Consider the following 27,990-nt stretch of genomic DNA (forward strand, 5'->3'; position numbering starts at 1 on the left):
GGCTGTTAAATAAATCAAATTAAATAATTTTAAACAAAAAAAAAATATTAAATTACTAATTAGTAATATTCCTTATTAATTATTTTTTAATTACTTAGTGTCCAAGCTTCTAAGCAGACGCACCAAGATCCGAATCTATAAGACCGTGATTCGTCCAATCCTAACATGCTGCTCGTTGCCGAGAGGAAAATCCTCCGTAAGATACTGGGCCCCAAACGAAGACCGGATGGAAGCTGGAAGAAAATATTTTCTATACTGTTAATAGGTATCCAGGAAGGAAAATGGGGAAGGAGAAGCGGTCATCCCCTTTCCTCCTTTGCTCGCATAAAATAACCATATACTGCAGTCAGTGCACTCGAAGACACGAAGTACGACGGGAACAAGGAACATTCTATCGTTCTAGGTCTATTACGTAGGCAGAACAAACCATGTTGAACATTTTTTTTATTACAACAAACATATACGTATGGTCTATAAACATCAAAATAGCACCCCTACTATATCTTGCTTAAATATAAACTTTTTTCCGGTAGCTAAATATAGATTGTATGTACACTTATGTTAATACAAACTGATCCTATAGACTATCAGAACGAAGAGCATACATTATTATGTTGATTACACTTAGAATATTATATAATCCAACATCAACATGTGATAATATATTAAGACAACATCAAAGTGCATTTTCTCAACCAAAGAGTTATGAATAGTAGAAGAGGTAACAATAAAGAGTGAGAAACATTCGTCTTCTAAGTTGATGTATGTCCTATAGACTCCATATATTATTTGTTACTTTGGTTGTCAAATATTTATTTCTGACAGTTCAGTTACCATAAAACGTGGCGCCACATGTGCATACATCGATTTTGCTCAGACTACACTTCTTCTACAGTCACTAACTCTTTGTTCCTTGAATGTTGCTTGATTATTTTCCGTTAAAATAGAGCATGTTCAAAGGCTTTGTCCAGCAAACTAACAGCTATATTCTAAACTTCGAGCAAGCTATAGAGGTGATAGATTTACTTCCTTATCAAGAATGGAGACACATAAAACATGTATCTTACAGTTACAGGGCATTGATACCGCGTTGGCCGCAATCTAGGAGCCTAATGTGAATGTGCTTGAAGGTAATTCAACGAACAACATTAACGCGTGTATGTTGGTGTGTTGGTAGTATATTTATTGGGGTCTACGTCTCCATGGCGGTGGCGCCGGCGGCAGGCGCAGCGGCCGCGGCTCGCGGTTCGAACAGGCTGGATACTGCAATCAAACAAACGCACCGGAGGGTCAAGAGAGTGGCAAATGAAATAAATAGTACAACTTAGGGAACAAATTAAATAATTTTATATTGACAGCCGCCATACATGAGGCGATGATGAGGTGCATTCATATGAATCATTCCCATCTGTCCCCTCTGGGAATGATTCATATGAATGCACCTATTCTCATAAGTGCCTGGCGGGGACAAATGGGAATACACCATTTCAGTTTATAATGAATTCAGTTATGGTTAATAAACCAAGGGGTGAAAGCAATAACTTCTAACGAGATATTTTGGCGCTGGAACGAAAAGAGCCGTTTTTTTCTAATTTATCCATCATAAGGTTTCTTTTTTACGTTACTCGTCTGTGTGTGGGTCACCTAATTAAATATGTGTATCAAATTTCATCGGTTCAGTGGTTTCCGAGCAAATTCGCTGAGGCTGAGGAACAGACGACAGACACGAGTTATTCTATAAGGGTTCCGTTTTTACTTTTGATGTAGGTACGGAAAGGGTTCAACTAACCTTTCCCTAAAAGAGTGAGTAATGTCAGTAATGTGGATTGGCACCTTGTTCGTTGGCGGCGAGGTCGAGCATCTCGATGAAGCACTCCTTGTTGTCGCCACCCAACGCCAGCGAGAAGGGCGCCTCGGGGCACGCGGCCGCGCACAGCGCCTGCCCCACGCGGCTCGCGCGCTCGCTCACCTGCGCCGGCGGCGACCTGCAATGCAACAAACCGCCGGTATTCTCTTACGAAACAGACTACACAGACACCGCATTATGAAGCTTTTATAAACAGCCGACCACCACAAATAGGTGCAATTTTAATTGTAAAATGATACGATTCGAACAGCACAACTGAGTTTGATTTTAGACCATTTTATACTATCCTCCTAAGGTCCAGCCATACAAATGAAAAATGAAAAATTGCCACTGAAATTTGAACCTATAGTGCAGGGAATACAGTTGATTTTATTTTGTTTGAAAATTGAACAAAACAAATGCAATTCTGTTCCAATTAAACATTATTAAAATTTCATCGAACTGAATAAGTTCTGTAGGTCGGACCTTGGGCCTTACGAGGCTATAACAGCCCAGTCCCTCCCCATAGATTATTTTTTGTAAATATTTTTAATTTACACGAGTAGTGGTTGTAATTGATGGAGCAACTAAAATTAGCGGTCGCGCTTCATTTATTCCCGTGCTTATGTGTGATGACCTCGATTGTATCAGGTGCTCCGTCTAGTGGATGAGATGGTCTGTGACTTACTATCATATCTGCACTTCGGTAGTCCAGTGTTTTGGTGTAAGCGCGATAGTTGAAAGAGTATTTACAGACAAATTCAAGGGAGATATTTTCCATTGATAATTATTAACAGCTTCCTGAACAACTGGCCGGAGGAAACGCTAATCAAATCGTGTAAATCAGAAATTATTAACACATTCGCTGCCAGCGACCCGTGTCGTGATTAGCGATGGGCAATTTCTGAAACATTTCACATATTTCCTTAGACAGCAAATGTTTCTGATAGAAATGATACCGTATAAATTTCACTTGAATTTCATGCAGCCTTTCCGCTACTCCTGACGTCAGTAGGACGGATTGTGACCGGAAAATTCGACAATATGTGACAGTAGACGCGTCGCTAAGGGGTAATCGTACCCGGTTGTTATACGATGGACGGAAGTTCAAGACCACGTTAGGTTACGCTGCGCCTTTTTTACCTTTTTTTTTGCATTTTTTTAAACATATCTGCTATTTGTCTTGTGTATATTAAACATATTTAATTTTAATCTCTCATACATGAAATTTCATTTTACTCTCTCTTATTCGTTATGCTAATACACCATAATATTCGTAAGGTCTTTATTGAGCATTATAGATTCCGCTTGACGTTTCATTTTATTTGGCAGCATTAATTCCGATAAAAATAATTGTGAACAGTTTTGAGACAATAAAGCAGGTAGAGCTTTAACAGATTGTTTATCTAATCTAACATATTATGTAGCAAAGTCGCTCGCCCCGTCTATCTGTCTGTTTGCTAAAACCTCCAAAACCAAGAAAAATTCAAAGAAATATAAGCAAAATTTTCCATTTGAAACTTACAGAAACTTGCATGAAATTTAAGTGTAAGTTTCACTTAGGAACAGGGGCGGATTAAGAAGGCGCGGGGCCCTTAGCACAATAGATCGCGGGGCCCCCTGGTTTGAAAAAAAATGATTAAGTGCGAGTCGGACTCGCACCCCGAGGATTCAGTACCATCACAACATTTTTACGATGTCTTAATTTTTGTCCACTCGTTCTCTATTAGTTTTTAACATGTTATGCAGTGTATTTTTTAGGGTTTCGTTGTCACCTAGAAACTCTTGTATAAGTAGTTTCACCATGTCCGTCTGTCCGAGGGTTTGCTCCGTGATCTTTAGTGCTAGATAGCTGTAATTTGGCATGGATACATAAATCATGCATTGCGACAGAACGGGTAAAACAAAAACTATAAAAAAAAATAGGATACCTCTCATACAAAATGTTTTTACTTTGATAATTTTTTGCTTTAACCCTTGTGGCGTATGGTTGGATAAGGTCTTTCAAAACGAAAAATGGTCTCCAAAAACCTTTTTTTAAATAAAGTTATTATTTTCGGAAATAATCGCTCCGAAAGAAAAAAAATGTAGAGAGGAATTTCGATCTTTTTATTTTTTTACTTATCCATTTTAAAAGAGCCTAATCTTAATGTCGTTGTGTTATTTTATCACAGTTCCTTTCTTTTATATAGGTTTCCTCCTTACCTTCGGTTTTCATCAGCAGATTAGGTCGAATTTGACAAATGGTCAAAAAAATAGTTTGCAGATGGTTTGCAGGTTTCGAAAACAACTTACGAGTATTACAAGTTAAATAAAAGCATGTAGGGATACTGTTTAACAATATCAATATTATTAAGTTTAATAAAAGCTTGTAAAAATAGGTGAAAAGTGAGTCGGACCTAAGAAGTGGGAACTAATGGCTAAGTGAGCCAAAAAACAAGGCCGAAGGCTGAGCCCCACGAGCTGAATATCCGGACCGATCGGACCACCCGATTTCGTAGCGTTCCCGTGCGAAACTGAAGGCCAAGCTGCAGGAAAGCAGAGCCTAGAATGAAACCAATGCCAGAGTGTGAACGAGGCCGTAGGCCGAGCTCCGTATAAGGGTGGAGGCCCGTAGCGTTCTATCGCGGCGCGCCACCATGCAAAGGCTGAATTGTAGGAGAACAGAGTTTGGAATTACACCAATGTTATCTCGGCTCGCCTGCTGCTCGGCCTTAGTTCTTACTCGAAAGTGCGACTTGCTGGGATGCTTTGGGTATCGGACCCTTTACATCCGGGCTTTACATCCGGCTTATGCGAATGCAAAGCCCTGCATAGGGGCCCCGCTGTTTTCTTTTTATAACATTTTGACAATTAGATCATATGTATCACGGCTTTGCAGCAACTCGGCATATTTTGGGCGCCTGGCCAGCCGTAGAGGAGCGCGTCCTTTGGCCTCCTACGGGCTCAAAGCTGATCAGCTAATGCCTAATGTAAGGTGCAATTTGTTATTTGAAATAATAATTAGTAAATAAATCATCCTTTTTAAACACAGTATCTTTTTTTGTGCGTTTCCGAGCTCTGCTGTTTCCTGCAGCTTTAGCCATGCACAAAAGTTTGCACCTTCCCCAACACTCTGCACCTTCGGTTTTATGCTAAACTCTGCTCTAGGTCTTTGCGTAAGTCTAAAAAATCTTAAAATTTGGTATCGTTGTAAAGAAAAATAGACAGGATAATAACAAATAATAATAATTGATCAATATTGTTACTGAGTTACGAAAAAAAATACATTGTAAATAAAATGTGGTAGTACAGGATCCGCGGAGTGCGAGTTCTACTTGAACTTGGCCGGTTCCGCGTGCCGAAATCGCATGGTCAGGGTCGGAGCGCGGGGCCCCCCTTAGGCGCGGGGCCCTTAGCATATGCTTTTTCTGCTGTTTGGTTAATCCGCCACTGCTTAGGAAACTTATAAGCTGCCCATCACTAGTCGTGATCTTCGCTTTTTTATGTACGTTAAAATGATCTTCAGTATTTAGCGACCGGAGCCTAAATTTAAAATGAAATTTATCAACATTTATCTACGACAACTATACCATGTGCCAATTTATAATTTTTAAATTTAGAACTTAAGAGAGAAAAGTCGGATATGGAACAAAATCCACATTGCACCAATATTTTTTTGCAAGTAGGTGACGAGCTTGCACTTTTTGTTTGAAAACTAAGATTCTTATGTATACAATACCTTTGGATGTCCCAAGTCTTGAGTTTGCCGTCCGTGCTGACGGTAACCATTAGGCCGGGAATTTCGCTAAGGATGAGACCTACAAATAAAAAGCAATATCCTTTTGTAGCATTGTATCAGATAACACAAAAACAATCACATTTTTTGTATGATAGCCCCAATTAAAATATTTATTTATTCTGTTTTTAGTATTTGTTGTTATATAGCAACAGAAATGCATCGTCTGTGAAAATTTCAACTGTCTGGCTATAACGGTTTATGCGATACACCCTTGTGACAGACAGACAGACAGTGTAGTCTAAAGGATGACTCATGCGACCGTGCCGGGGCCGGGCCGGAGGTTCCAGCGCTTCGTTTTCCATGGCAAACACGACGTGGCCACCGATCAGCCGTCATAGAAAATGACGGACGCTCCGGCCCGTGAGTCATCCTTTAGTAATAGGGTCCCGTTATTACCCTTTGGTTACGGAACCCTGAAATTAAAAAATTGTGCTCCGAATTGAAGTCATCTTTCGAAGTGGCCAATATATTGGTACATATTTATGGTAACAATGGTGGGTTACGATAAATCTGGCCCCTCTCACCATCGATTGATGCTGACTATACATTATGCGGTAACTCTGGTTGGCAAGTTGAAGTTTGATTTGATGAATGCATTATAGTTTAATGTTAACCTCGGGGGTACTTTACACATCAAGTGCAATCAATGAATCTTGGATTACAGACTACCATTCCAGAATTGTAACTGTGGATGGGCACGGGCAGTAAGATAGAGCGGCGTTACCTGTGACCTCCTTGTCATGCGCCGCGATGTCCCACACGGGTTGCTCGTGTCGCACGTCCACGTACGCCACGCGGCCCTCGTTATTGCTCATCTGCATTACCAAATGCACTCACTGTAGGTATCACAGCTTCATTCAATATAATACGAGCACTCGCGATGACGGCGTCTTTGTATTTGTAAAGAGCGACCACCGCGAGCCCCACTCACTATCCAGTTGCAAAGAGTGCCATTGGGTTTGAAATCATTCACCACGAATAACAGCTTATACAAGTGCCACTCTCTCTGCGTTTAAGCGACTATCTTCATTTGATAATATGATAACGAATGGTTAACGGTGCTCACACATATCGTCACCAAAACGCTACATTATCTAGTCAGGATTTAAGAATACTTACAGATACTATTCATAATTAAATTAATCAACTAGGGCGGTTTTTGCATGAACGTTTTCAAGATTAAAACGCGCCTATTTAACACAATATTATTTACAGAGCGATAAGAGCATATCGTATCCATGTAACAGAACAAGCATTTTAACAAAGCACCAGAGGACTTATTTACAACTAGTGATGGGTTGCGGAAACATTCCCGCTAAGTGCCAGTAAGTTTCCATTTGGGAATATTACTAGTAAGTTGCCAACGTTACCGATAACATTCCCAAAAGATGGGATCATACGAAACTGATGATCTATATGCGATTAAATAAGGTTCAGAAGTTATTTTCTTGGTACAACAACTTATGTACAGTCACGGACTTTAATCGTTGAGCTTAGTTTGTATCGGATGATACGGAAATAGGCCCCCGACTCTAGTTAGAGTCTGAATTAAAAAAAAAACTACGAATACGTGACATGCGTGAAAAGTTTTCATTTACAGCCATTTGACGTACAATTTATCTTTTAATTAGTTTTAAGTATAAAATAAATATGTTTTGTTGTTTTTAAAGTAATTATAGCAAAAGTTTCGTGTAAAATGAGCGATAAAAATATTTCGGTGACGCCACCACATATCCGCGAGTTCCGCCAATAAAGCAACGAATGCCCCAACGTTTATGATATGTAGATAAAATAGTGTATGTAACTGTACATAATTAGGCATTAAAACACTCGTGATCCTTTTACGAAACTTACTTCGTTCGTTTCTTAAACCCACACTCGTGTATTTTAATGCCTTTTATTATGTAGCAGTCACATAAACTACTATTGTAGTGCGATTAGCCACTTCATTGACCGCTATAATAGTGCTAGTATAGTGCGCTTGTAATGCCATTATATCTGTAAAATTAAAAAAAAAATGAATGTTACGTTCTATTTGAACTTCAAATTTGTTCAATTTTATATCTCGACTTATCACAACTTCTTCCCACCGTGTAAGGATATAACGATCATGAACCTTTATGCGATCTAAAGTCGTATAATTTGTGCACAAATAAGCAGTACATTAGCCGTATAACAGTTTATAATGCTACTATATAGAACTAACTTAAAATGCAAAATCGATACAAAAATGCTGTTGTTCGGCCATTGCTTCTGTATGTTACGTGGAATATATTTTGGCGCATTTCGTCGAGTAAGAAATTATTGCAGCTTGTAGGTACACAGTAATAGGTACACAGTTTATAGCCGGACAATTCGCAGTCGGCGCGGAGTAGTGGCTTCTTAATATATTATTTTGCGGTGCTCAATGTCTTTAATCATGATTATCGTGAATATACATAGCTTACATATGTAGAGCTCCAAAATAATAATCATAAATAATTACACACTTACACTACACTTAGAAACGCATAACAAAACAAATAAATATTACAAACTTACTGCAAAACAGTAGGGGTTGTGGGGGTCCCAGGCGACGCGCTCAATCTCGGGGCCGAGCCGCCAGGCGCGGTGCGCCGCCGCGTCGCGGCAGTCCGACACGCGCGCCGCGCCGTCACAGCTCCCCGACAACAGCGTCTGCGGCTCGCGCAAGTGAAAGCTCAGAGACTGTACCTGCAACACAAATTACATTCCAACCCGATGGACAAATAACCCTAATACTACAAGATTGGTGATCATTATAAACTAGAAAGATCTGAAAGCGAGTATCAAAGTCGGGAACTGCGTCTCACATGCACTGCGCAATTTAGCATTTATTGATGGCTTTAATATTGTCACGCTCAAATGACTTCGTTACTCTCCAAGTCAAAATGAGATGCTTAATCTAATTTTCACGCCACTGTTCCGAAATGTGGCATCTAGGGATTGCAATCCGGTCCGGCGGATCCGGTAATCCGGCCGGATCCGGCACTTTTAAGGAGCTACCGGATCCGGTAAAAATCACCGGATCCGGACCGGATCCGGTCAAATAAAAAAAACGCCTAAATACAGCACGCACTGTGCGGTTTAGATGAGGAAAAGGCGACGGATGAGAGGTATGAACTTGAACAGAGCATAAAACGAATGAAAAAGTTTAAATTTAGTTAAATAAAAATATATTTATTATGACGATGACTGGGAACAGAAGTTGCCTTTCATGTTGGTGGCACGATACGACGATTACATAAATACTGTAATAAAAGGAAAAATTAAACGATGGAGATGCCATGGAAGGCATTTGTAATTTATGCTAAAGAGAAGAAAAGTGTCATAATGTTGTGTTAGGAGATTAAAAGTAAACAAATGAGCAGGATTAAGTCGGCGGTACTCAACCGACTAGAGCTGGGCTAATCAATATGTGTTACATGTGTGAATGATTATAAGATTGTAAGTTTGTATTGAAAATGAATGTATAAAATGAAATGATAACATTGATAATCTTTAGTTTACTTCGATTTTATATATATATGATAAAATATTGTTTATTTTCTATTCAAATTTGAGAGAGAATCTTTTGTATTTATAATTTCATCCAATCTTATGCAATTTCCTTAATGGTACATGCTACTCTACGTCTAGCCAATTCTTTATTTGATCCATGTAACTTTTCTTAAGGAGTCCCTTTCCGCGATGGATTTCAATCCTACGTACTCTATTATTTTTCGCATGAGATCGTCGTGTCGTGTTCCATTCCCTATAATTTGACCAATATACTTTTCTGTAAATAAAAAAAAGGTAATTTTTTTTAAATCATACAGACTACTACTTTCTTGGGCAAAAAATGAGGGAAAATTTAATATCATTTTGGTTAATAGTAAAATATCTTATATTCTTACTAGAATGGATGTCAACGTTACAAAGAATTCAATCAAGGAACAGTTACAAAAACTTGTCATTTCAAGGAATTCCAATTCCCACCCCACATCCCGGGCTTTGGAAAGTGATCAAATTTATAATTGTAAACGAAAATTTGAGCACTTGTGAATGGTTATATATAATAAATGACCGATTTCATATTTGGGTTTTTAAGTGATATTGACAAGGTCACACTTTTTACTACTAAGGGTTATTTTATTATTAAGAAGTTATTTATGAACTTCAAATTATAGATTTAGGAATACGTATTACGCAAAAAACTAGAAAAATATGTCATTTAATTAATTTTGATATCCGTATACCAAACCGGATCCGGTCCGGCCGGATCCGGCCGGGTTATGGCCAAAATCCGGCCGGATCCGGCCGGATTGAAAATCAATCCGGTTTGCAATCCCTAGTGGCATCTAAAACCTAAAACCAAGCTGAAAAGTAGGCAATAGCTGTAGCACCTGAACCACCACTACTACAATGTTTCATTGATATCATCATCTGTCATTGGTGATGGTTCAGGTGCTACAACAATGAGTATCATTTAAAACATAAAGATCAATAAAAGGTCTTTTTTGGCGCCACACTTTTCCTTCAAAAATAAAATTAGGTTTTTTTCTTTTTCAGCAATTATGGCCTGGATAAAATTAAGTTATTCATAGGACCAGGACTTGTTTTAAAAAAAAACGTCAAAGCCATTCAGTTTACGCTTAGGGCGTTTTTACTTTTGTAGCTATTTGTGTTTTTTTTTAGCAAAAGCACTTCTCAGTTTAGAGTCGGTTTAAAGTAAACACAGAACGTCTTTTAACAGTGATAAAAGTATTACATTTAGTGATTTCCGATCCCGCCGATCGGAAAATACTTACTGAATTGGATAGTGTACATTGTGTTTGACTAAAAAATACAACAAACACGTATCTACGCTATAAAAATGATTTCTTCTAGTTAAGAAAATATAAATGTTCCTGGCAAAAATACATCGCTTTCTTTCAACAATCGTCCTCACGCCAATATAAATATCAATTTCTATTAAAGTACTTAAGTCATACAAATTTTCTTATTTCCTTGCAGTAGTCGTAAAAAGCACCTTGGCCGGAAACGCTAAAGATGGACTCGTATTATTTGTGGGCCACCACTAACGTGTCTCACTCGTCCATCTTTTAGCGGTTTTCCGGCCTCTCCTACAATGTACTATTTATTCTTCTTCGGTCACTTTTTTGGTCTTAAAGCAAATATTGATGCCTATGGAAAGCCATTGTTAGTGTCAAAAAGACAGTGTCATCTGTCACATTGACATCAACACAAAATATCAACAGATGTCAAATTAATTTATGCAGATGACGTCACGCCACTCGTTAATTATTTCTTAGGCGTTTTGAAAATATGTCAAAAGAGCCACGTCAAAACCAGGATCGCTTTTATTCACCATCACCAGACACGTCACTGGAGTTTCAATACACAACATTACTTACTTTGTCCTGAAAATAGTCCAGTTTCGTGTGGGGGGTTCCCTGGTCCAGGTCCCACAACAGCACCGTGTTGTCAGCAGACCCACTAGCCAAAACATGTCTGAAATACCAAATAACTTTTGAGTACTGAGACAACACCGATTCATAGTCGTATCCAAGTTTCTATTCGATTTATTAAATAGAAAATGTGTCAAAAAATAATTACTACCTACATTTTTCTAATAAGTATTTTGTGCATGGTGTATGTATTCATTTATTTTAAATACAACATCCATATTCACTTAAAACATATTATTTGAAGTAAAGAGTAAAACGTGAGTATTACTTGTACGTGGTATTCAAGTTATTTATATTACAGGAAGGGTCATCAGAGAGGCTTTACTACACTTATCGATCTATATTCTATAGCATAACATTTATTCTGGCCAGGCAACGTCTGTTTAGAAAAGGTAGAAATTTATGACTTCGTAACTTTGTTTGGACCTCCTAACTGGAAGTGAACATATCAAAAGTCCCCGGCCGTAGTCTCTGAGCCGGGGAGAGAGGGGACTTTGAAGGTCCCATTTTTCGGTTTTTCGCTTATATCTCTGAAACTATGCGTCCTAGCGACATTAAAATTTGTACAAAATCAAAGCTGATTTGCTAGAAATGTTACTTAGGGCCTGTTTCAGAATGTCCAAGTATTGTATAACTAACTAACAAATAAATTACCTACCAGATAAAACTTCCTACAAAACTTAGCATTTTATCTACCAGTTAGGCTTATTTGAAGATTGTGAAACGCCAACGATGAATTTATTCGTCAAAGTGGCAAGTAGCTTGTTCAGGACTTTACTTGGACATTGTGAAACAGGACCTTAGTCAAGTTTTTCGATATCTTGTATAGTTCTAGAGGTATCCGCTCTCGAAAGTCTGTAATTTTGAATTAAATTTCATTCAATAATATTCACGGTGCTCACGAGGAACCCGAAAAATATTAACAGTATATTCCTGATCATATTTGACTAAAATAAATAAATATAAGAGGGAAATTCTTATACAAATTGACTAAGTCCCACAGTAAGCTCAAATAGGCTTGCGTTGTGGGTTACTCAGACAATGATAATACACAGAAAACATCCATGACCCAGGAACAAATATGTGTTCACACAAATAAATGCCCTTACCGGGATTCGAACTCGGGACCGTCGGCTTCATAGGCAAGGTCACTACCCACTAGGCCACACCGGTCGTCAAACTCAAAATGTCTTATAAACTTTTCTGGAGTTAATCTAGTCTGTATCTTTAGGTATTTAAAAGAATGTAAACAAACCACAATTAGGTGTTTTATTGGGCAAGAAAATTCTTTAAGACAATTAATTTAACTCGATGTGCCACAATTTACAGAAGTTTTTATATGATATATTACTGACTCAACGTAACCACGACCACGACGTAACCATTTAAAAAACTTACCTACACTCATATAACATTGTTTCTTTCTGTTGGCCTCAGAAACCCGGATGTGACCTCCTAACTAGCCCAGTTACGAAGTTAAAAGTTTAGTCCAAGCATATACCTTTTCGTTGCCTGACATACTTTGACCTGAATTCAAATTATTTTGGTGTTTGGTGGTAACAGCTAGAAATGATTATTCCCACTAAGTAAGAGTACTTAGTCGGTCCATAAGTTCTGTCACAAAGGTTTTTACTGATAAAATGTAATACAAAGCTTTAGCTTGTTTTATGCTAATCAAAACGCAATAATAATTGGTTTCAAAATTAGACTACTATTTTACTTACTACTTGTTTACTTTGGGATTGTCTTTAGACGCGAGCACGCGGCTGGGTTGTGAAAAATTATACTTCACAAAAGGGATTAAAAATCAGTGTCACATTAATAAAATAGTTACAATTGTATTTTAACGATTCTAATTTATTAGGGCATATTTAGTCACCAGCATTTCGTTCTCCGACAAGTCTGTACTTCAGCCTATTATAGGTACCCTTCAAACTTAGGGTACTTTTCAGTAACACACTTAAGAAGTAGATTTGGTAAATCATGTCCAGTAGCATTCTTGTCAGTCCAATTTACATGAACTATATATTAAAATCAAGATAAAAGACCCAGCTTTTGCGCTATGCATGTTGAAAAATAAAAATAAATTAATAGGGATCAAATCGCTTTAACAGGGAGCGTGTTTTGAGATTTTTTTTGACACTTAGGTTTAGGTTTAAAGAACTTTATTCTCATAAAGAATTATATAATTCACTTACATGAGAAAATTCACATGTTAAAACTAAGTCTAAGCATACAGAATATTACATAGAATTATGCAAAACGGCGAAAGCAAAATACGTAAAATTATATTGTGAGTAATTCAGCAAGCTTTAAAACCATATGTATGAACAAAAAGAGATAGATATATAGAATACTCTTTATTGGCACACCTCAGTAAAAATATAAAGAAAAATACACAATTGATTTAATTTAGAGGCAGACAACAGACGGTCTTATCGCTAAAAAGCGATCTCTTCCAGACAACCTTTGGGTAGCGGAAATAGAGAAGTTAATCGAAAAAGTTGGTGTTGCTAAACCGTTATGAAGCCTACATTCACCCACAATTACAGTGAATAAACATACATATAAATATATATAAAATTAACCGAAACATAGCTAAATATGACAGCAGCATGTCAGCCACAGAGTAAAAATAACTATGTAATATATAAACACTAAGGGAGAGATAAATAATGTTCTTTGAGTGATTTTTTAAACACATCAAGAGATTGGGCGCATCTTATGCCAACGGGTAAGGAGTTCCAGAGTCGGACAGCTTGAAAAGTAAATGAAGTGTTGTAAAATTTTGTAGAAGATGGGACGGAGAGAAGCAGGCTGCGCGACAGCCTCACAGAATTTTGATAGTTAAAACGCTCCTTGAGATAGCGGGGAGTTGCTGGAAGGAAAAGAATAGAATATAGGAGAGACAGAATATGAAAGTTACGACGAAAACGAATAGGCAACCACTTGAGCTGTGAGCGGAAAAGCGAAACATGGTCATACTTACGTAACCCAAATATGAACCGGATGCAGATATTTTTGATGCGCTCAAGTTTATTAAGTTAAGTAAGTATTACTTTTTTACCAGTAAAAACCTTCGACAATGCGACTCACGTAAAATTTCTGTTCCAAGACATGTCCAAAACAGCATTTTTATGGCCAACTCTCTGGGTCTTCTTCCTCTTATTGGGTTTCCGGCCGAGTTTGAAGGCTGGCTCGAGGCAGTTCTCGATGTCCAGATCCCACACCTGAATGACGGAGTCCATGCCCCCTAGGGCGCAAAGATTACCTGCTCATAAATCTCACGTTACTAAATATCGGTGCAACCCATAAACAATACAATAGCTACTGATGTGCTTTGTGCTATACCTGGTTTGGTGTCTGAAGGATCGTGGCTCAGCCACTCGATGCACAGCGGGAACCACGGCAGAACGATGTCATGGTGTACGTAAAAAGAATCTTCTTCTTTGTTGAAAACTACAAAAATATCACCGTGGGATAAATTCAAAATTATACCCATTACAGACTAAATCACAACAAGAAAATAATATATTCGTACAAAAAATTATTTAAGGAAAATGACTAGTCTAGTTTAACATCGAAAATACGTGGCGATTAATATAAAAGCTTGGTATGTTTATTAGAATAAAGTGATATGTTACTCCTGAGAGTGAGTTATATATTAGGTATTTAAATTATTGCAAACTGACTGTAGACTTCCAGAACACTGGCGTCACTCTCCACGTGCCCGACGAGCAGCAGGTTGTCGCTGGGCTTGATGATATCATCTTCCTCGTCGCTGTCCGGCCCGTCCGTCTGTAATATATTTAAATAATGGACTGATCAATATTAAAAATACAGATGCTAAAACATAATTAATCTTGATAATAATTTTCTCAAGATAATAATTTTCTTTCAAACACAATCTCTGTGGAAAATGATTTGCCTCAAGGTTCAGTTCTGAGTGTTATTTTGTTTCTGATAGCTATAAATGACGTAGTCATTGTTATTGATAACCCGTAAAAGGCTAAGGCTATTTATTTGCAGATGATTTGACAATAACGTGTAGTGGCAGAACACTTGAACCTACAGCTAAATTAATTCAAAATACTTTAAATGATCTTCAAAAGTGGTCACGTAAAACAGGATTTAAATTTTCTAAAACTAAAGCTGAATTTATTGTATTTACAAAAAAGTATAATCAAAACAAAACGATTGAATTATCATTAAATGATCATTTGATCAAGGAAGTTAATAATGTTAAAATACTGAGATTAACGTTCGATAATAAAATGTAATGGAAACACATACCTAGTTGGTTACTAAGTTCTGTTACTCGATTTGCAACCTCTTTATTTCCGTTAAAACAAATGCTACCGAAAAAATAAAAAATGACATAATGTGGTGGATTCGTGAGCTATAATTATATACCACACATAACGCTTATCTCGTCGTATCTATAATGAATTGGGGCCTAAAAGAGAATCGTATCGCATTAATTGCGTTGCACAAATGTGGGCACCCGCCAAACATGATTTTGAAGTTGCTTGATAACCTAAAAATCAACAAACAATTTGTTTATCGCACAATTAATAGATACAATACTCGTAGAACTCAGAGCTTCGATGACCGCAAGAGGTCTGGAAGACCTCGCACCGTTCGGACCCCAGCTCTAATAAAGGCAGTGAAGGCGAGAATTGCAAGAAACCCCGTCCGGAAGCAAAAGTTGTTGGCAATACAGATGTCTGTGAAGAGAAGCTCCCTAAGTAAAGTTATCAATGAAGACCTTGGACTACACGCTTACCGCAGACAAAAAAGGTCATTTGCTTAATGGACGATTAAAGCCTATGAAGATAGAGAGAAATCGCGTGCTATTGAAGCGATACTCACAAAATGGCCACCGAAAAATACTATTAACAGATGAAAAACAAATTACCATTGAAGAATGTTGTAACCGCCAGAATGACAGAACTAAGCTTTGAGTGCTCACTTCATCGATCAGTTTCCTTACTTAATAAATAATAAGTTATATTATATGAGAGGTATAATGAAACATATTATTTATAAATTTAAAACTCGCTTAAAACTAAATACTTACTAACCTTAAATCCTATTACGTATAAGTTTTCGAAAAATTGATTTTTAGCTATGTATGGAATGGGCACTCTAAGCTTACTTATTTCTCTACGATATTTATAAAGTTTTTCAGCCTAATCATCTCAAAAACATTATACTTGGAAATTCAATTTTTTATGGGTAATCCACTTTATTCCGTAAATGAGTATATGACCTCGACATTTGAAAAATTGGAAATTGAATTGTGTAAATTTGACATATTCTCATTTTTTTTAAAGTTTTTTTTACATAATTTTTATGTTAGAACATGACGATCATTAGGAGATACTCGTACTTAGTTATTTTATTGCCGTACTTTGGTTTGACATTAATGATAAAATTGTTGACATAAGATTGATTATTAATTTTACGTCATGTTTTTAATTGTATCCATTTTATTAAATAATATTATGTAAATATTAATGACGATCATAATATAAATTCATGTAGATTAGTTTAGCATCATTTGTAGTGTAATTTTATATTATGAGAATAAATATCTAAATCTTAAAATCTATGCCTAAAATAATTCAAGTGCCATTGGGTTCTAATATTTAATCTGTATTGCTTACCCTAATTTGAACATTGTCGCTCAAATCTCCCAAGTTGGGTAAAGTTGCTACTGTTCCTATGCCCACTGGGTTAGCTGGAAAACGAAAATTGCATTTAAACATCCTGATAAAATCATTACTACATATGTATGATTAGATAACATGATTTATGTGGACAGACGTATCACTTACTTGAATCTTCCTCATCATACTTTTCAAAATCAAACTCATCATTGGGATTCTCTGGAGGAGGTCGGGCGGAGCTGGGACCTGCCTCAGCCTCATCATCTGATACATCTTCTCCTCTCTCTGTCAAACTATTTAATTAATATTTAGTTAATATAACTAACAGCCTTTATAGCAAGAACATAATTGGATCAAAACTAGCACTTTCTATGTCCATCATCATCTATGGAATCATTATAAGATTAGATTGAATGTTAAATAGATCTAAATTTCTTTTGGCCTGTATAGTTAGTCTGGAGGAAACTGGCCTTTTTTGAGAAAAGTCGTCGACATCTCTTCTAAATACCTAAAATTGTATGGATATGTTCCTCGTTCTCTCCAGAATACGAATTGGCCGGTTTTAGGTTATGGAGTGGGGGACGGGAGAGATGGCGCCCGAATATCATTGACATTTATACGTGTGAGGCGTCGTTTGAAAGATAATTAAACGTACTATTACTGTTCTTTAATATAATAGGCCTTTTCATCTGTGCGAGATGTTTTAAGCAGCATCCTGGTAACGACACTTGCGTTCGTGGCTGTATAGCCCTATGCGAGAGAGGATCCCACGTCCACACACGCGGCAGGTGTATGCTTGCCCAGGTGGGCGAGGGTTGGAGGCCTGCTCGTGGCGCCTCATGCGTTTCTCTCTTAAAGAGGTAAATCAGGCAGCGTCGTGTTTGGCTTGACCATCGTGAACAGCACGATGCCATTCGGGTCGGTCTTCGGCCAGTTTTTGCCATTGGTTACATGTGATATTAAAAGCAACCATATCACGCTTGACGCAATCTTTGAAGCGCAGCATTGGCCGCCCGACCAGTCTTTTTGCGTCTGCAACCTCCCCTAGCAGGATTTGACGTGGCAAACGAGTCCGTTCCATTCGATACACATGCCCAAGCCACCTCAGTCGTCTCTTCTTTAGTATGGCTGTGATACTATGGAGCTGTGCCTCGCTTAGAACAGACTCATTTGTCACGCGATCCATCAATGTGATGCCAAGTATGCTCCGCAGACAGCGCATATGAAAGGAGTTCAGCCGGCGTTCTTGTTTTGCGTAAGTTGTCCAGGATTCTGCTCCGTACAGAAGAGTGCTTAGGACATTAAGCATTTTCGTTTTTACCGTAAGATGTTTGTTGTCCAAAATATAATGAATTCGCCAAGTAATGATGAATTTTGTTCAGCATGGGTCACTATGCACCGTCACATAAATGGCGGCCGACCGTCGTTGACTTTTCATTAATACTTGTATTCTATTCTACTGATCAGTTCGTGTGAGTTGTCGTTTGGTAGATAATTAAACGTACTATTATTGTTCTATAATAACTGTAGTGATAGCTGTAGATTTTTTACCGTGCATGGATGGCATAAGTACTGATAAAACATGCGTCTACCTCAATAAATTATAACTTTACCGCAATTAATGTTATTACAAAATATAGTGTACATTAAATTAGCTTTTCAAAAATATAAGGTTTATTGGTGTATAATATTATATAACCAAGTAATGACAAATTTTGTTCAGCATGGATCAATACGCACCGGCACTGTCACAAAAATTGTGGGCGACCGTCGTCGACTTTTCGATATTTCTCGGGTTCGATTTTACTGATCAATTCGTGTGAGGTATCGTTTGATAGAATATTAAACGTCCTTTTATAACGAATATTAACAACTATATTCATAACTGTAATCATTTACAAAATAACTGGAGACATGATTTCTTACCGTGCATGGATAGAATAAGTACTGCTAAAACATGCTTGTAACTCAATAAATTACATATGACTTAACCGCAATTAACGTTATTACAAAATATACGGGAAATTTTATCAACTTCCCAAAAACATACGTTTTTTGGTATATGATATTACACAACCAATTAATGATGAATTATTTTCAGCATGGATCACTGCGCATCGTCATATAAATCCCAACAAACAATTACGTGCGACACTTAGCACCTATTTTATTACCTAAAGGCGTAGAACGGCTCTAGAATAGTTACATAGTCTTAGCCTACAGGCTTTGGTGACATAAAAGTGTTTAAGTGAACCTTGAAGCTCATTTAAAGCTTTAAGGTTCACAGTAGCTGTTTTGGCCGCTATAATGCATGTTAAGCAGCTAATGTTATTTTAATGCATGTTAAGCAACGAGTGTAATTAGCTTTAAGTGAATTATACAACCTTAAAACATCTATATGAGTAATAAGCAGCTGCAGTTTGCACTTAAAGTTCTAAACAGGCGATTAAACGTCTTTAATAGCTCTTTGTATTGCAATCGCTACTTAACTCTCTTATCTTGTATGACTTACAGTCGAACAGAGAAGTTGAGAGTCGCTATTATAGATCATGTAGTCGAAGACGAACGTTATTTAATACATCTAATACTGTTATTAGCGTTATATTTACGAGCTAAGCCTACAGCACCATGTTAAGGTGACAGATTACTCAATAAGCAAAACAAAAACTATAAATTAGAACGTCAAATACTAATTAAAAATGGATAGTTTAAAACCAATAATGAAAAAAACCAACGATGGCCGGTTGCCATTTTCTAAGACGGTGCGCAGTGCCTAGCTAACAAAATTCATCATTACTTGGTTATGTAACATTATACTGGAATAAAAATTATGTTTTTGGAAATTTCATAAAATATTGCGTTTATTTTGTAATAAAATTTATTGCGGTAATCGGTAAAGTTATAATTTATTGAGTTAGAAGCATGTTTAGTCAGTACTTATGCTATCCATCCTCGGTAAAAAATCATACGTTGTCAAATGTTTCGTAAGGTTATGACTACGGTTGTTAGTAAACAATAGTCAATAATTGTACGTTAAATGTTCTTTCAAACAACACATCACACGAATTGATCAGAAAAATGGTACACAAGAAATAACGAAATGCCGACGACGGTCGGCTGCCATTTATGTGACGGTGTGTAGTGACCCATGCTGAACAAAATTAATCATTACTTGGTTATATAATATCATACACCAATAAAACTTATATTTTTGAAAAGCTAATGAAATGTCCACTATATTTTGTAATTACATTAATTGCGGTAAAGTTATAATTTATTGAGTTAGAAGCATGTTTTATCATTATCAGTACTAAAGTAACAGGTAAAAAATCTAGTTATCACTACGGTTATTAAAGAACAATAATAGTACGTTTAATTATCTTTCAAACGACACCTCAAACGAACTGATAGGTCCCAAAGCACTCAAGATGTAAACAAATATCAATAATGGTCGGCTGCAATGTGTCCCCCCCTTTTTTTCGACCCGTCCCTCCCTCCATAAACTAAAACCGGTCAATACGTATTCTGGAGACAACGAGGAACACATCCATACCAGTTTTAGGTATTTAGAAGAGATGCCTACGAAAATCGTGAATGAGACGACTTTAGTTTAATTTCCCAAGTCTATGTACTCAAAATCTAATATCAGTCAGGTGTAGTATTGCATGACTAAAGATTTATTTATATGAGGACCTTACCGCAACTCATCTGCAGTTTGCTTTATAATTTTCTCAAGCTCTTTCTCCGTCAGCTCAATCTACAAAATATAAAATAATAAATACAAATTATTATTCTCATGGTTATTTGTCTTACACTCTAACCATTACAAATGAGAATGACTTAATGCTATAGAATAAGGAGCACCTACCAATATAATTTTATGGCATTCAATAGAGGAGACTTTTGTTCAACATTGAGCAGCTAAATAAACTTTAAAAATATTGATTAATTAGTACTAAATGGCGAAAAAGGGGGCGAGGCCTTTGCCCAGCGCTGGGACAAAATTGGCCTACTAAAAAAAGGAATGACCATATTATTAATAGGAGCGGAAATGAACTGAGAGAAATGGTATAGAAATGTTTTTAGAAAAAAAAAAAACATTTTTTGTACAAGCTTTTATCGCTGACTGTACTTTTTTCACAGGCATGGAATACTCAAATTGTTTTAAATTGGAGTAGACGTTATAGTCTCAAGGTAAACCCTACTAAAACTCAGGGTATGGTAATAGGTAGCTCAAAGCTTACTGCCCGGATTGATTTTGGTTCTCTAGCTGCCATTGTGTTTGACGGTATTCAGATTCCCTTCTCCCTCCAGGTAAGGAATCTCGGTGTCATGATGGACCAGAGTCTCTCTTGGGCAACTCAGTGAGGTTAGTTGGAAAATGTTTGCTGCAATAGCTTCATTCCGCAGACTTCAAAATTTCTTCCCTTACGCCACTAAAAGTGCGCTAGCTCAAGTGTTCATTTCTTTTTTTCATATATTTATATCTTTATTGCATCCATGATAGGTACAGGTGTTACATAATAGTCTCATAGTCTGTTTCACATGGGCCCTGTTAGGGCCCTGTAATTATCTTAAAACTTACATTAATTATCTTAGAAGCGCTGGTGGCCTAGCAAGAAGCGCTGGTGGCCTAGCAGTAAGAGCGTGCGACTTGCAATCCGGAGGTCGCGGGTTCAAACCCCGGCTCGTACCAATGAGTTTTTCGGAACTTATGTACGAAATATCATTCGATATTTACCAGTCGCTTTTCGGTGAAGGAAAACATCGTGAGGAAACCGGACTAATCCCAACAAGGCCTAGTTTACCCTCTGGGTTGGAAGGTCAGATGGCAGTCGCTTTCGTAAAAACTAGTGCCTACGCCAAATCTTGGGATTAGGTGTCAAGCGGACCCCAGGCTCCCATGAGCCGTGGCAAAATGCCGGGACAACGCGAGGAAGAAGATTACATTAATTATCTTAAATCTTACATTAATTGTTACAGTTTATGTCAAGCATATCAATTACTATATAATGTTAATTTCAAGCTTAAATTAATAATTGAAAATGAGACTCAATCTCTCTTATGGGCACATATTAGATTATGGTGACATCTGCTATCTCGACCTTACGCAGGACCAGCTGAATAAGCTTGAGTGCCTCCAGAATCTCTGTATAAGTTTTATATTATTTGACTTGCGCAAATATGACCATGGGCCTAAGTTTCGTTTTCAGCTCATGTGGCTTCCTATTCATCTTCGCCGTGACACTCATGTTCTTCCCCTCCTTTATGGCATTCTCTTTAACCCCACTACACCACCTTATCTCAAAGAGCGTTTCAAGTATCTCTCTTCTATCAGATGTTCTAAGACTCATTGTCTTGCTCCTCCCTCATCTACTTCAAAATTTTATAATAGCTCTTTTACCTTCCGGGCTGTTCGGTTGTGGAATGCTTTGCCAGTAGAATTAAGATTAGCTAAATCTCTCCCCATTTTCAAAAATCTGCTGAAACTATACTTTCTATCTCTGCAGTAAGTTGCTATTTTATATATTGTATAAATGCCTTAAGGCATTAAGTCCGCCATTTTTAGGGTTCCGTAGCCAAATGGCAAAAAACGGAACCCTTATAGATTCGTCATGTCCGTCTGTCTGTCCGATTATTGTCACAGCCACTTTTTACTTTTTGTATTGTGCAATAAAGGTTAAATAAATAAATACCTAAATATGTAAGTCTAGATATATAATATATTATATTGTATATTTATTAGTGTATTAGGTATTGTTTTAATACTTTTATAAATAGTATGTAATATGTGTGTTTATGTTTAATAGTCTCCATTTTTAGCTACTTGTACTGTTGATTTTGGTATGAATTCTACATTTCCTGCTATCTAAAGATTGTCTGAAAGAGATCGCTTTTTAGCGATTAGACCGCCTGTTGTTACCTGGTTCTATTTTCCTTTAAAATTTATTTGTAGTTTTACATGTATGTAAAATGTATAATTGTTGGTGCATTAAAGAATATTTACTTACTTACTTACTTATTAATATTACTTATGAATACTTACGAATATTTACTTATTTATTGGGACAATTATAAAATCCCTAAACAATTAGGTTACGTTGTTTTATTACAGAGTTCCTATGGCCACCTCCTGTCTCACATCATCAGATCAGCTTGATGGTTCCATATCCCTCATGCCAAGGGATTGATACTAGTGTCAGAACGAAACATGTTTTTTTGCCGAAACCGAAGGTTCGGTTTTGGCTCTAGTTTCAGCCAAAGCCGAAATTTTTAAAGACATATTAAAATTGCGGAATAAAATATCAATGGACCATTGGACCCTTCCTTTTAGGCGTATGAACAATGATTTTTTTTTATACTACGTCGGTGGCAAACAAGCATACGGCCCGCCTGATGGTAAGCAGTCTCCGTAGCCTATGTACGCCTGCAACTCCAGAGGAGTTACATGCGCGTTGCCGACCCTAAACCCGCCCCCCCCTCGTTGAGCTCTGGCAACCTTACTCACCCGCAGGAACACAACACTATGAGTAGGAGCTAGTGTTATTTGGCTGCTGTTTAGTTAATGAGTTTAGTAATAAAAGTTAAATAAAATGAGTTTAATTTTAAAACAACACAATCAAGCAAGCTTCTATAAGGCCTATTTAATTTACTAAGCGGACACTCATACACCTCTTTTAATCTGTTAATTTAAAAACAATTAGTGTACAGCTCACAAGAATATAATTATCAATCCCTTATGTATCAATTCTAACATATTTGTTCCCTAATAGTCAAATATTTTTCTTGATGGAGCGAATTAATTTGGAACATTGCAAGTCCACTGTGCACACTGCACAGGCAAGTATTAACCGCAAAAAATCGTTACTTCAGATTCTCCAAGTCAAAGGTGAGCCATATAATATAATTAAAACATTTAGAGAGCATCACAAGCTTGAAAATTTTTCAAAATCGAAAAAATGTATTGTCATGCGGCGTAAGAAAGCAGGCGTGAATACATGCACAGTTTAAAATATCAGAATAACATACAATATAGGGTCCTATAAAAAGCAAAAAATTGCAGAAAAGCAAAGGTCAAGAAAAAAAAAACCAGCGCACCGAGGGTTCCGTACAAACTTTGAATTATCTCGTATAACTATAAAGGCGAAAGACTTTTGATCAGAAGTACCTATACTAAGTATAATTGCGTACAGCGCCATCTATCGGCAAATTGTCAAACTAATTTGCGCGGTGTAATGCACATATGTTGGTTTTGCGAGGATAATTCTCTATCATGTGAACCAATTTCAAAAATTGTTCTTTTATTTGAATAAAAGTGTCTTTAATGTAATCTCTTAGAAATTTCAAGTGTTTCACTCGTCAAGTTAATAAAATAAAAAAAACTTTCAATGTGAATGATAGCTGAAGTGGTTCTCGAGATATTTAGTGTTGTGACAGACAGACGGACGGACAGAGCCGCACTACAAGGGTTCCTTTTTGTACCTTTTTGGTATGGAACCCCAAAAATGGTAAAATACAAAATTGTGTTTAAAGATTAATCTTATTTCAATTTAATGGATGAAACTGTACAAAATATGACCAGATTAATTTACTGGAGCCCCAACAATACATTCCTGTCATAGGAAAATATGTACCAAATGAGGAAAAAACATTAAAAATGAAAAATTCAAAAAGAAAATTCTGGTCTGACAGCCAATTTATTCCAGTGGCCTAAAAAGTGTGTTCTATTATGCAACAGGATCTTTTTGGTGGGTAGTAACTTTTATTGAGCAATTTGCATCAAAATACAATTACCATCTTTTAGAAGCTTACTATCCCTCCTTCGTTTTGGCCTCTTTTGGCCTCTTTTGGCATATGGAAATTATGGTGGTCAGACAATGGAGCTAAAAATAATTGCAAAATCATTTTGTTCAAAAATAACACAGCCATCCTTAATTTATCTTTATAAATATTTTTTTAATGTTTATCTAATCAAATAATTTACCATATTAAAACATTCCTGAGAAGGAACTCTACTCGGGATGTCGGTCAATGTCCAGAGAGTAGAGACACATTGTATACATTAAATAATTATTACAGTACATATGTATAGTGCTACTTTACCGCACTAGTGCGAAAATGAGCATATTACGTTACTGTGTCGAACATTTAAAGGGCCATATGTACTGTAAAACGTTGTACGATACATGTGCAAATAGGTAATTCGCAACTCGTGTCGATTTAAAACACTCCCTTCGGTCGTGTTTTAATTTATCGCCACTTGTTTCGAATTTCCTATTTTTCGCACTTGTATCGTAATGTACTATTTTATTGGTTTCGGTTTAGTATGTTTATAAATATAAAATATACAAAAATCCTTATATAGGGATTGCAATCCGGTCCGGCGGATCCGGTAATCCGGCCGGATCCGGCACTTTTCAGCAGCCACCGGATCCGGTCAAAATCACCGGATCCGGACCGGATCCGGTAAGATAAAAAAACGCCTAAATACAGCACACACTGTGCGTTTTAGATGAGGTAAAGGCGACTGATGGAAGGTATGAGTTAAACAGAACAAAGACGAATGTAAAAGTTTGCATTTAGTAAGATAAGAAGATATTTAATATGGTGATGATTGAAGAGGATTTCTTCTTCTTTCATGTTGGTGGCACGATACGAAGATTACTTAAATAGAAGGAAAAATTAAAGGATGTGGATGTCAAAGAAGGCATTTGTGATTTAGACTAAAGAGGAGGTTAATGTTATGTTATGATAGGATGTCAAAACTGAACAAAAAACAGGATTAAATCGGCGGTACTCCACTGACTAGAGTTAGGCTCATAAATGTGTAAATGAATATTACTATGTGATGACCTTTAGTTTACACTGTTCCCTATATTTTGACCGATATACTTATTTTTTATTTCATACAGTTTTAAAACTACTATCTCAGATAAAAAACTAAATTAAAGCAAGATAATATTGGAGCACATTCCATATAATTTTGGTAAGCAGTAAAATATTTTCTTTGGTTACTAGAATGGATGTCAGCGTTACAAAGAATTCAATCAAAGAACAGTTATGAAAACTTGTCCTATCAAGGAATTCCCGCCCCATATAATCAGGCTTTGAATCTAATCAAATGTATAATTGTAAATGTCATTTTGGGAAAATTTATAAATTACTGAAATTTCAAATTTTGTTTATAAAGTGAGATTGACATTGTAACACTTTGTATACTAAGTTTTATTTTAAAAATACCCTTTTTTTCTCATATTACGCAAAAACATGAAAAATATATCATTTAATTAACTTTAATATCAGTATACCAATCCGGATCCGGTCCGGCCGGATCCGGCCGGATTGAAAATCAATCCGGTTTGCAATCCCTATCCTTATAGCAACAAGTCAATATACACACAGATGCAGACAGAGGTGACCCCTCCTGGATAGACTGATTGTATGCAGGGCGGTTACCTCTCTCTGCAGCTGAATGTACATAATATATATCTGATTTTGGGTGACCGCTTAGTAAATTAAACAGCCCTTAAACAAAACAATTAAAAGCAAATCAACTATTTCGTAAGTTTTGGTGAGGCAGAAGGTATCGGTAGTTTTTGTGCCAAAACTGAACCTTCTGCCGAAACATTTTTTTTCAATTCTGAAACTGAAACTTTGGTTGTACACTAATCCATACTGTTTGCACTTTGTTTCCCTTCCAATGATGTTGTTGCCATCAGAAATTAGTTGTTCAAGGTCTTCAGCCCTTTAGTTGCTTGCTATAGTAGCATATTTTCGTGGCACTCGTTGACTACCTATGGTTAATTGTTGTATTCAAATATTTCTTGCCAGTCTAAGAAAGCATCACATGTTTTTGAGCGCGTTCACGCTGCTAAACGAATTTATGAGTCACTTAACCAAACAATCATTCGGCAGCTCTTTCGGCGGATACGGCAGATCCACAGAATACGCAGTAGCCAAAAAGCAGCATAATTACCTTTTCAGGAACTTCTTTGGCTACCCCGCGGCGCACAAAGTGCATACAGGAGACCAAACTAACAGTAGGTGTATTTTCTTCCATTTTGATTCTTGTTAAGGCCTGATACTAATTAAACTATGTTTCTGGAAAACTTGATCCATATAATTAAAAAAACTTAAGTGCGCATGTATCGATCAATGCACATAGCACATGCTATTCGAACACATTGTAAAACACGCACGAACTCATCATGCACGCACCGAAATTTAAGTTTGACAATGACAAAGCAAATGACAACTTGTCAAAGCATGATCAGGCCTATGGAAGGTAGAGGCAAGGAACAGAGACTCCTTAGGCAGAATTGTTGCAAAAGTGTCCAGGCTGTCAGCTATAGGGAGCACAGGAGCCGTCAGATTTTTGGCGCGAGGCGTAAATGTGATGTTTATTGTTCTGATGTAGCCCACAAGATGGCAGAACCTACTATGCACAAGAAAACACGTGACGTGTAAATGTACATGCTTATGGTTCCGATTCAGGCCTCAAGATGGCAGACCCTCCAACGCGCACGGTCCTTATAAATAATAGTTCGCGGAGCGAACATACCGCGACGTTGACCTAGACTCCACACTCGCACAACTTCACGGCGATTTCCCAATTTGGTTCGCGGCAAGATGGCGCCGAAGCGTCAGCTGATCGGATTTAGTTTGCGGCAAGGCACTGATTCAAACTGGGAACAGTCAAATTGATTTTTGGTTGATCAAGTTCGCACCCAATATAACCAAGTAGCCGCCATAGCAGGTTATGAAAGTTCAGATTAATCGACTCGTGAGCGAATCGCGGCGTGAAGCAATCGCGAGTGTGGAGTTTCGCAAGTTCGCGCTTCGCGTCTCCTTTGATGCGGGCCAAATACCGACAAAAAACGGGGAATAAGGCGCGATGGCGTGAACAATCTGCGAAATTGACGCGAGGGCCCTCTACACTCGCGTTCGCGGCTTCGTGCCTCGATTCGCGCACGACTGTGGAGGGCCCATAAGAACCTAGGCGTTAGTGACGGAGTGAAGTGCGCTGTCTATGATTAGATTTTTTCTCAAGTATTCTAGGTACTGTAGCGCCACCTATTTATGGTTTTTTGTCGACACTTTTTGATATATGGAGATTTTGTTCCTCGCCTCTACCTTCCATAATCAGGTCTATAACCGCGAAAATCGAAGTTCATCAATTGCGGGCATTTATCTCTGTTACTATAATTACCTCTGAGTGAGAGT

At 37.3% G+C, this 27,990-nt stretch overlaps 1 protein-coding gene across 1 annotated transcript; it reads right to left on the bottom strand.

Moving 5' to 3' along the window:
- Nucleotides 1–429: 429 nt before the first annotated feature.
- Nucleotides 430–27,013, bottom strand: LOC133519145 (periodic tryptophan protein 1 homolog). Its single transcript, XM_061853097.1, has 13 exons — nt 26,744–27,013; nt 20,466–20,524; nt 16,936–17,060; nt 16,765–16,838; nt 14,788–14,893; nt 14,447–14,554; nt 14,192–14,366; nt 11,042–11,138; nt 8,169–8,339; nt 6,352–6,442; nt 5,568–5,646; nt 1,834–1,985; nt 430–1,263 (listed from the first exon to the last, which is right to left on the bottom strand). The coding sequence occupies exons 1-13, from the start codon at nt 26,825–26,827 to the stop codon at nt 1,193–1,195; spliced, it is 1,392 nt and encodes a 463-aa protein (XP_061709081.1). The 5' UTR covers nt 26,828–27,013; the 3' UTR covers nt 430–1,192.
- Between the last annotated feature and the right edge of the window lie 977 nt (nt 27,014–27,990).

Source organism: Cydia pomonella, chromosome 1 (assembly GCF_033807575.1).
Source record: "Cydia pomonella isolate Wapato2018A chromosome 1, ilCydPomo1, whole genome shotgun sequence".
Classification (NCBI taxonomy): Eukaryota; Metazoa; Arthropoda; class Insecta; order Lepidoptera; family Tortricidae; genus Cydia; species Cydia pomonella.